The following is an 11,514-nucleotide window of genomic DNA, read 5'->3' as shown; positions in this document are numbered from 1 at the left end:
TAGATAACTTCTGATCATTTTTATTATTTTCTTGTATTGCAATATATCAACATAACGAAGAAGTACTTTTATACAAACAAGGCCGGATTCACCATAGGGGCAACTGGGCAATTGCACTTTCTCTCTTAGACAAGTTTAAACATTTAAAGTCCAGAAAAATGCCTCTGTAAAATGTGTTTGCCAAATTAAACAAGCATTTCAAATTTAAACATGCTCTTCCACATTATTTAGGATTAAAATTGTGTATTTTGCCAGATTATTTAGCATTTCTTTTTGTCTTGTCTAATTGAGAGAAATGTACAGATTTCCAAATGTTTAACCCTTGCCTGTCTTGTTGAACTGTGATGTGACAGGTTGTTTTCTGTTTTAAGACAAGTTAGAATGAGTTTAGGAGCAGATGATACTGAATTTCATTCAATTTTCTTTGTGGTGGATCCATGAAAATGCTGTCAATTGTTTATTGTTGTTGAGCAGAAGAAGCAGATTTCAAAATGTTTATATTGCACTATAACTTAATTGTCCTGTTGAATTCTGAGGTGACAGGTGATTTCTGTTTAAAATGAGCTGAGGACCAAAATGCTATTTGAGAATATGGATATTTGTTTGCATCTTGTCTGTGATGGCTCTATCAATACAATACATTTGTGCTGGGACTAGGTGTTGTTAAATAAATACTGGATTCTTTGAAAGTGGTTGCTTATTTATTTGTGAAAATGGAGGATACATCTTTCACTCTCTATGTATTGGGTCAATTTAGCCAGATTATACTGATGCCGATGCATTTTGTTTTCATAAAATCATAAACAAGTGGCCTTGACAAGAGAACATAGTGGTGCATTTGTAGTTCTAAGCATTTGCACATATGTACATCAAAATGCACTTGATGACAGTTATTGTAATATTTACTGTATCACTAATTTATTCTGCATTTTGCCAGATTATGGTGATCCTGGGGTCGTGATGATGGGATACTTGAATATTGTTGCCTAGGGTACAGAGAAGTGTTAATCTGGCCCTGCATACAAAGCATGATTTTATGACTAAACAGATTTTAGAGATGCATGTAGAGACTTCACATAAATTAATCTCCACTCTTCCACTTACTAAATGTATAATGTGACTACTGCAATACTGAACATGGGAAAGTCAATAAAACAATTCCAGAACAGCAGTATGAATTCATTTATTAAGTTCTCACCACATTTATATAAAAACAGTAGCAAAATTAAAAGGTTCATAAAAACAGATTTGTTCATTAAATCCATCATTGATAAAAAGACTCGTGTCTCAAACCTATCGCTCAGTCATAAAAGGAAGACGTGCCACTGTCCACTTCAGTACAAAGTGAACTGCAACAAAAGCCTGCAACAGAGAACATCTATTAACACAGAGCATTAACAATCATAACATGGAATAGTTTGTATAGTTAAAAATTGAAATGCGAGTAAACGGGTCATTTTAGAAGGCTTGAACTTAAGTGTAAAACAACAGCGGCCTGCTCTAAAATTACAAAAAATTACAATTTACAGCAACATTTAAGTTTAAGATTTTTCGTGGAAAAGGTTTTACTTCTGCTTTACTTAGTAGGAAAATAAATATAAATGTCCAACTATAAAAAAAGCAATTGTATAAATAATAAGTCCTTCAACAGAAGGTATGACCAACACAGAGACAGTTTTTCCTCATGTAGGGATGAAAACAGATGAGACTGCATATGTCCTAAAGCACTGTGCCACGTGAATATCCAAAAGTCAAAATTACAGAAACCAACAAATTATAATTATACAGTTAACTTTAGACTTCACCGTACATGAAGTGTTTCCAGATTTCAACTCTAAAATTACCATAAGAACTAAAGGCATTTAACTTACACACCAACTTATGTTAAGAAAACCTATCATTTCCATGAATGTGTGTGTGTGTATGGAGTTCTTTAATTTTGAGATAAAAGATAAATACTCCACCTGTGCCAGGATCTGGTAAATGTCAGTCTGGAGACAAGCTCTCCGTGTCAGTCACTGAGCAACACAAGAAAGACTAAAAGTTAATACACCAAGATTGTAATCTCAACACGATTCATTTCAACAAATCCTATACTACACATATTTTGAGCTTGTTAGATTTGAGGATACTTTTTGTCTTTTTGTAAAGCTAAAACAGAATTTAGTAAAAACTTTTTAAGTACAGTAAGATTTTGACTAAAAAGCTAAAGTTTGATTACAAACCGACTAATAAGTTAACGTTTTATATCCATTAACCATATTTAGTAATATTGGTGAGTTTTAACCTTTGAAACAACAACAATTTAATTTGTATACAAATGTGTGAACATAATAGTGCTAAGAGAGGAAATTTAGGGTTGATATTACCTTTCTGAAGCTTGTGTTACACTTTACGCCTTCTTCCCTGGTTTTGTTTTTTATTAAGCCAGCGAGAGTCGAGTAACATTTGTCTTGAACTCAAAAGCATGTCTCTGTGGGTTGAGCACAATATCTATTGCGGTTTTCTTTTGCTCGCGCCGTTTTATTTCACACGCCCAGGGACAGATCAGGACCATACACCTGTCCTTTGCATGTATACTTTACCTTTAAAAAAACCTATCTGTGCTTTTAGAGGGGACTCGGCAGGTCTTACCTCAAGATCCTTCACAATAGATGACAGACAAGAGGAGAGATCAATCTCTGTAACATCAGAGGCCTTTAGTGACTGATACGATTTTGGAACAAGTATAAACACATTGCATTTACAGGTTTTTCTTGTATTGTGTATAAATCATTGTTAATTTTCAATAGATTAACTTATTTTAAAGAGGTCATATCAGTCATTACTCATTTTGTTATACAGGACCTTTCACATTCTTGCAAGAATTATGTAAGCATTCTCTTTGGATTTACTTTAGGATTTGGAGTTGTACCTATTAGTTTTTAAAGCCTGCATTACATGGTGACGACATCACCAAACGGCTCCGACAAACTGTCAGGGTCAAACCGGCATGAACAACACATCTGTTCAAACACATTTACCTGCCAGGCGTCACCAAACACGCAAGCTACTTTTGCCGCTTTCTTGAAAGTAAAAGTTTATAACCGAAGCATTTTTTTCTTCGTATCATAAAGGCTAATAAAATGAAACTTTAATGATATGACCCCTTTAAGTTTGTTGCAGATCATATATTGCAGAGAAATTTTGCATATTTGGAGACAAACGTAACAAATAAAACCTTTATCTCGATTTTGATGTCAATTGTTCCTGTACAAGACGTCATTGTGTGACTTCTAACAGATTACAAATAATCCTCACTGTACTATTTAGCAACGGTTTATACACAATATATTTTGCATGATGAACAGTTATGCATGAGGGCAGTAAAACTTTGTTTTGCAGAATTTTCATGCAGTTTTCAGTTTTGATAATAACAAAAGTCAAATACAACGTTTTAAAGGCTGTAAAAGAAAACGATGCTTTATTGACATGGATAGGGAAACATTTTTTGACATGTTTAGGTCCCTAGTTAGGCAATGCACACAAATATTCTAATATTTTAACAGCCAAGTTATAAACAAAACAAAAACTTTCTAATATTCGGATAGAGTATGCACAAAGCTTTGAGTGGCCAGTACTTTTACTTGACTCAACGTAAAACGAAAAAGCACAGCTGGTTTTGCTCCTGTAAAGACAACTAACTATCTCATATGGAAAATAATTGACATTTTAAAAGGTTTTGGAAAATGACCATTGGACTGATTATAAAGAAAATGTAAGCTTTAAACCAGAGATTTTTCATGAAATTTGTAACCAGGTTGGTTTGTACAGGAACTAGTATTTTTATGCATCCGGATCTAAGTGTTTTTTGTTTTGCCGTAACAAAAATAGTGTTCGAAACAAATCTAAGCAAGCTAACATTGCCAGGCAGTTTTTATTTTTTTAAAGCAAATCATTTTTATCATGTGGTAATCAGCTAATTATCTAGCATTCGATTATCCATTTTTCAGCGAGCAAACATTTTTTTAAAAAAACAATGAGAAAAACAAAGGTAAAGAGAATTTAACCACGGCACAAACCTAAAAATTATTGTTTAGCATTCTATATAAAAGTAACCAAACGCATGTGAACTAAAACTGTATACAGACAAAAACAACTAGAATTACTTTTTTGATGGTTACAGGGGGTTAGAAGAGGAGGAGGTTGCCCAGGCAACCACAGTGACGAGCAGCATTCAGTATCTGCCGTATGGGTGTTCCCGGTAAGATTTAGTCTGGCGGGATGCTGCTGCCTTTCCACCACTACCACTCCAAGCACTGTTTTCCCAATCATCTTCAGCTGTTAACACAAACACACACTCGTAAACATCACTTTACAAATTAAAGACATGAGAAAACCATGTGTGCGGGTTGTCTACTGCATGCATATACAACAATCGAATTCATATATTTACCATAAACATCAACACTTCCAGTCAATTTTTTCCTTTCTTAAATTAATCCGACATCAAAGAACCTTGAGAGCAGTGGCGTGGCATATAAAGATGACCACACCTAATATTAAATAGGCCCACATGGGCTCTACCCGGAAAACAGCATCATTAGCTACTTTTGGAAATAGCTTTCATGATTACTGCAATGCATCCAGTTTCGCTTACGCTTGACATACGTTTCCAATAAAAACTACAAAAAAGGAGTGCTTAAAGAGCACACGGTTTTTAAGGTCCTACTTTGGTTTATGGCGTATCCAAAGAAAAGTTAAGTATTTTTAGAAGGTGTATTAACACTATTATTCTGTAAAAATAGGCAGTTATTCTTAACTAACTTGACTGACTCTCAAATGATTGCTTTTTAATTCGCAATTCATCCATCTAATCCCCTCCTTTCCGCTAGCATAGTCTGATGTGATTGGTCAGATGGTCTAGTCTGCTGTGATTGGTCTACCGCGACTGAGGCTTATGAGCTACAGTGTTTGGAGAGTGAAGTTTTCACAGGAAGTGCTAGTAAAACGTAGGCGGGGACTATATGCAGTGACATAATTCTGCAGCGGTTCGAGAATTGGGACGACTTATGTGTTTCATTGTCGACTCCTTTTTTCCAAGCCAATAACTTTTTTCTTCATATGCCTTCGGATTACAACTTGGAAGACTGCATACTTTCAGAAATGTCAACATTACACACGGCATGAAACGTCCCTTTAATGATATCACGTTATGTACTCAAAGTTCTGCCTAAGAACTGACATTCCTAACTGAGTTTTTTCCTGAAACAGTGGATTTCTTTGTGGCTTCGTGAAAGGCTATCGACACTGCAGAAACCGTTTCTGGAAAGACCTTTTGCAACACTGTGCACATTGTGAAAGTCATAATAGAATTAAAACTGAACTGAATGACGTCTTACCATAGGACTCGTAAGTCTCTGGTGCCTCTCCGTGACCGTAATCATAGTATTCTGTGTCTCTGTTAACAAGGGGAAAGTCATTCTCGTTAAGATCAACAATACAATTGGCAGAACAGTCATCACGAATTACGAGAATAATCAATACAACATAGTATGGGAAAACATGTGTCACTTTGTAACAATACCTTATAAACATTCAAAGTGTCAAGCATTTGGAGTTTTAGCAGTACAGAAGAACTTTTGTCAATAGGACAAAGAGGCGGATGCCACAAACACTTACGGCTGAGAAGCAGGCTGGCTGTAGTAGCCATCATATCCCTCGTAAGATGCCTCTGGGTACGGTTCGTCATAGGCCTGGAAACAGAACTTGTTTAACATCATAAGCTACTATGACGTGCAAATGCATGCTAAATAAATACAGGATGTTCAGGGTAATCTATTTCAAGAACACATCACTTCAAAACATCAAACAATAGATCTAGCTTTCACTCAAAAAAAGTCAAAGCAAGTTTTATAAAACCACACAATAAATAAAAGCAGAGCAGCATACGTTCAGATTTGTAGGTTTGGACTTACGTATTCAGGGTAGCCTTCGGGTTTCTGTGGGTGTTGATGATGCTGCTGTTGGTGGGACAGAGCAGGTGCAGGTGTCATTCTCTGAGCAGATGATGGCGGTCTCGACCGGGCGGATGCTCCTCCCCTGGTTGGTCCGGCGGATGGATGACCACCACGTTGTGCAGAGCCCCCCCTCGATGAAGCTCCTCGTCCTGGACCTCCTCTTGGAGCTCCGCCAGGGGGTCCTCCGCCACGAGGGGGCATACCGCGTCCCCTGAAGAAAAAAAACATAGGTTAACGTTGCATATTTGATCAGCTTTTGGAGCATTTAAGACTCATGATAAAGTAAAACTAAGCTGCCACTAAACTAGGGTGGTTCCAAATGTCTATACTGGCTGGCAATAGAACGATCTGACTATAGAGAATATCGCCCAACACTACTATCAACAAAAATTGTATGAGCAACTATAATAAACGTTTTCTCACCTAGGGTGTGGTGGTCCACCACGCCCCCTGCCTGGGGGGGCTCCTCTGGCATGACCGGGAACATCCTGAGATCCATTCAGATACCCTGGATCCATGTAGGGATCCTGGTGCATCTCATCAATGTTATCCACCTGAAACGGCACATAAAGGATGAAATTCGGTCCTCAACAAACAAATTAAACATTTATTTTTACAATTTCAAAAGAGCAAGCACTAACGCTTGGGAAAACATGTGTTCACACTTACAGGCATCAGGAATTTCTTGACCTCATCCATAGCGTGTGCCATGCGCAGATAACAATCAGGAATGGGGGCAAAAACCTCAACGTAAACATGCAGCTCCATGGACAAGTGGGCATATTTTGGATCTCCGCCCTTTCTCAGCTCCTCTTCCTGCAAATGCGTTAAAAGCAACAAAACACCTGATCTTAGTAACTGTACAACTTAACAGTAAAATGATTGGCGTTACTGGCATTCCTGTTTAGTTATGTAAACCAAGTAGTTTACCTTGTTCTTATCTCTCATGGATCCTTTTCCCAGCACTGAAATCTTGGCCCCCGTGTCTTCTTGCAGACGTTTAATTGTGCTTCCCTGGGGCCCCAGAATCTTGCCTACAAAATTAAACTGAGGCAAAAATACAGAATAAATGGGCAGACAGAAAACAGATTAAGATAATATGAGACTGAGGCTTCTTTTTAACAAACAAAGTTTATTGGTGTCAGTCCACAAAATATACGGGAATCTATGATTTTAGTATGCAAACATTCATTTTGTATTAAACAAAATAGCCCCAAAGATATCAATATTCATCAGTGGCACAAAAAAACCTATATTTTAAGACTTCTGTGTAAGGGGCCCGTTCATTGTGTATCTGCTCCGGTGACACTTACCCGTGGGTACTGCTTGACAGGAATGAGCACTCGCTCCTTTACACGGACATTCTTGGCGGTGAACAGATCTAGATACGTCTCTCCAGCCTCTTTCTTTGGTTCGCCTTTTTGAACCCTCTCGATCTCTGCCATATTAAAAATAGAATAACAACAATCAACAATAAATCACACAATGTACAACATCACTGCAAAAACTCTTCAAAAGGGATCTGTACGTAATAATAAAAATTAACCAGATGTTTCATCTTCTGACTACAACTGTACCATTTATTTTGATTCTAAAACAAATTGGACTAAAATGTCCCAAATTTCAGGTTGCTTTAGTTCCCGCGCATGCGAAAATGTTCACAACACTGTACGGAAACACATGGACATAACAAATAACTTGACCGTTCATTGGCTGCTGGATCGTACGTCAATGGCGCCAGCATATTAGGAGTCAGCTTCGAATACACACACATGCAAGTGAATGGGGGTGTTGTGTGTTCTGGATAAAACGATTTCTCAACCGATTTCAATACTTTACAACCTGCGTGGAGGACAGGTATGTTTCTGCTCCAGTTATCGACGGTAAAAAAATTATGTCTAAAGGGCTTTGCACTTTGCATCCGAAATTTCTGCATGTTAAAAACTAGATACAACCTCACGTTTTTTTTAATCAGATTTCCACTCTGCCTCCGATATTTTTGTCATCAAAAAAAAAACAGAATGAGTTCGATTGTCTGCGTTTTTCGGATCTGTAGCAAGCATTTTGACAATTCAGAGAAGCCGTGCCATCAAGCGGCAAATACGGAAAAACGCATAAGGAAATTTTGGACTGTATGTGGGCAGACCTTACATATGGAGATTTGAAGTATCTAGAGACACGATGTGTTCGTGTTGGATGCATTTCTGAAACGTGTTAAAAAAATGTAAGCGTCGTTACGGCTTTTAATGCTGAAAAGGCGAATCTCCCCTGTTTACATGCATTTCTGTATAGTTGGTAAAATATCTGCATTTTATACATTTAAACAAGTTTGCGGCCATATATTATATTCAAATTACTCCTCAGACAAAATGCTGCTATAAATGTAGTCAACATAGTATTCAGTTTTCAAAATGTGCTAATATATTTAGCTCAAATTATGCAAATATCGTTGCGTATCCGTTGACAGCACTGATTTGTTAGGAAACACTTTTTTGAAATAGGCTTATTCTTCAACTCCCCCAGAGTTATTAAGTTGAGTTTTCAAGTTTTGGAATCTATTCAGCCAATCTCCGGGTCTGGTGACAGCACTTTTAGCATAGCTTAGATGATGGATCCAGTTAGACCAGTAACATCGCATTCAAAAATGACCAAAGAGTTTAAATACTTTCTTCTATTTAAATGCGACTTCTGTACTTCGATCCTGTGCTAAGACTAGCGGAAAATTAATGATGTTGGATATGATGACAGAAGTTAGCAGATTTCCACATGTTCTGCGTGATTACAGAAGTAAATTTTTTTTGATTACGCAGAAATTTGAGTATATAGTTCCTGTCCATATTGCCTATAAAATCGCAACTTTTCATTTACCGACGGTTTAAGTACATTCAAATTTTAAATAGGAAAAATATTGAAACTATGTTTATTTTTTAACACTACCGTTCTTATTGGATTCAATGATCTATGCCAAACTATGCTAAAAGTGCTATATCCACACCTGAAGATCGGCTGAATAGATTTCAATCGGTAAAACTCAACATATTGACTCTGTGGGAGTAGGAGAATGAGCCTATTTCCAAAAAAAGTGGAGCGTTCCTTTAAGGCAGTGGTTCTTAAGTCAGCTCCGAGAGATCGATTTTTCTGCCGCGTTAATCCCCAACTCGGCTATTAAACACCTGAACAAGCTAATCAGCGTATTTAGGAACAGATTCGATAAACTTGATGCGGCGCTGCGCTAATTTATCAGCACATGACATGAAAGTAACGCGAGAGCGACTCAAGTGCAGATTGCTCGGTGCGCATTTGAATCGCTCTCGCGATACTTTAATACGATATGCCAAACAATCTGCGCATCCAAGCATTAAATTGACAGCGTCTGTTCCTGAAGTCACCGATTAGCCTCATCAGGTTGTTTATCGGAGTTGGGCTTCAATTCGGTAGAAAATGGATTTCGCGGACCAGAGATTAGAACCACCGCTTTAAGGGCTCCATAAACCACGTGACCACACGGCGGCGAGATCGAGTGTCGTAACTCTCATATTCAACGGCTTTGGCGTATAGTATATTTAATATTTCTTGATTGCGGTTACGGATTTGAGAAAAAAATATTGTGTTCGTATGTCTTCATTTCTTCCATAATACGGGAAAAAAATGTAAAACTTCGATTATTTTAGAGACACAAAAGTATTTAAATCGCGTATAGAAAATTTAATTGTAACCGCAGCAACGGGATGATCGAAAATAACTAGGTAGATTCAAATTAATTTACAACGAATTTTGCTTTTTAAGAGGTAACGTTAGACACGCCCCCTCACAACATCTTTGTCTAAAAGCAAGGCCACATGTCCGGTCTCTGACTGCAACACAAAAATTGTGGCAAATTACACGAATAATTTACATGCATTTTTTAACCATCAAAATGTGCCCACAAAAGGGGTGAAACTTTCATTTGAATGATTTCGTTGTCGTAAAGAATACATAAACCTGGTCCCATGCACAGGCCTGGACTGACCTAACGTTTAACAAATTACATTTACAAAAAGTGCGTTTTGCTTCATTCTTTCTAACGTAAAATGACGCACTATGACGCAATTCAATGATAAAATCAACGCATAACGTAAAACAGAAGAATAAAGGGCGTATTTAAAACAAAGGGCCCAATACGACACTCGGCCTGCAACACGCATTTAAAAAAAACGAACCTAACGATATTTGTTTCTATATAAACTTCTGATATGCAATCAGTTGTTCAAAAACAAAGAAGATAATACATGTTTAGATGTTCATTCATATTGAGTTTACAGTTTATCCTTAATAAAGAATTACTAACCTGCGCCAAGCAGTTTCATGGCGTGGGTGAACGAGGAGTCCAGGCTGTCTTTCTCCGCCAATAACTCTGGCAGATATTTACCGTCGCCATTGGCTTTCTTGTCTTCCATTGTTGGTCAGGTTCACAAAGATTTAATGACAAATTAGCACCGAGAAATTAATCAAGCAGTTGGATGTGTGAGAAAATGGAAGCGGAGACGCGTGTTGAAGCGTTTCTTTCTCCCAACAAAGAACACGGCGGATGTTCAGAGAGACGGAAGTGACGTAGCTTTGGCAGTGGAAAAAAACGAAAGCTTCCGGTAAATCATAAATTGCCTAAATAAATAAATTAGTAAGCTTGTTATCTTGATATAAAGTAAAAAATAATTTAAATAATAATACTGGGCATAAAATAATTTAAAACTAAAATATTAATTTATAACCATGCGCGATGATTGGTCCAGCCTCTAGGCGCAGCGGAAAGTAACGGTGTCCAACAGTGACCGCTCTCTTTATATCTGGCAACGGTCCAGGAAGGCCCCGCCCATTTTACGTACTCAAATGTTGTTTATGTTGTTGTAAGCCCTTTAACTGATGTATAATTTAATTTCTTATCATCTTGTTTATTTTCTTTTTCTCTCTTTTCCTACTTTTTTACTTTAATATTGTTAAATCCATTTCCATATTCCACACTGATGACATTGGATATACTATTTACACTCTGTATGTATATGAAAATGTTTAGCTAATTTATACATTGTATTTGAAGATCATCTTCTTTGTATCTCTATAGTGAAGTTCAATTAAAATGATAATGAAGTTTCTGAGTCATATTTGTAAACACGTCTTAAATTTCTTAAATACGTAGGCCTAGTCCCGACCTGATCTAATAGAAACCGCCACTAAGAGTTCATTTGGTAATTTATAGCTATATACCTGTAACAAATGTGGCAAATATAACATTTTATATATCTATGGTAACATAATATCTTAAACGTAACACAATAATATGAACATTACACACAAGTTCCATAATATTAAATCATTAGAAAATCTTAAGAGCGAGTAGTTTTGTCATTTCTTATTCAATTATGCAGTCAGATTGTGATCTGTACAGTGTCCTTATCTATTACAGATCAATGACAGATTGTGGGTTTGTGAATGCAAGAATCAAAGAGATTGCGTTTTTAGAAAAACCCAAGCATATGTC

The 11,514-nt window shown here is 36.9% G+C and overlaps 1 protein-coding gene across 2 annotated transcripts; it reads right to left on the bottom strand.

Moving 5' to 3' along the window:
* Nucleotides 1-1,167: 1,167 nt before the first annotated feature.
* Nucleotides 1,168-10,590, bottom strand: khdrbs1a (KH domain containing, RNA binding, signal transduction associated 1a). 2 transcript variants are annotated; one of them, XR_008908241.1, is made up of 11 exons: nucleotides 10,327-10,590; nucleotides 7,313-7,437; nucleotides 6,930-7,046; nucleotides 6,669-6,815; nucleotides 6,423-6,553; nucleotides 5,958-6,210; nucleotides 5,662-5,735; nucleotides 5,382-5,440; nucleotides 4,149-4,320; nucleotides 1,965-2,018; nucleotides 1,168-1,362 (listed from the first exon to the last, which is right to left on the bottom strand). XR_008908241.1 is itself a non-coding variant. In XM_056760416.1 (9 exons), exons 1-9 carry the CDS (start codon nucleotides 10,433-10,435, stop codon nucleotides 4,217-4,219), a joined length of 1,119 nt encoding a protein of 372 aa, XP_056616394.1. In that variant the 5' UTR covers nucleotides 10,436-10,590; the 3' UTR covers nucleotides 3,130-4,216. The 2 variants fall into 2 exon arrangements, 1 of the variants encoding a protein (XP_056616394.1); XM_056760416.1 differs by lacking the exons at nucleotides 1,168-1,362; nucleotides 1,965-2,018 and having other exon boundaries at nucleotides 3,130-4,320.
* Nucleotides 10,591-11,514: the final 924 nt, after the last annotated feature.

The sequence above is a fragment of the Triplophysa dalaica genome, chromosome 11 (assembly GCF_015846415.1).
Source record: "Triplophysa dalaica isolate WHDGS20190420 chromosome 11, ASM1584641v1, whole genome shotgun sequence".
NCBI lineage: Eukaryota > Metazoa > Chordata > Actinopteri > Cypriniformes > Nemacheilidae > Triplophysa > Triplophysa dalaica.
This window is presented reverse-complemented; position numbering and strand designations above follow the sequence as displayed.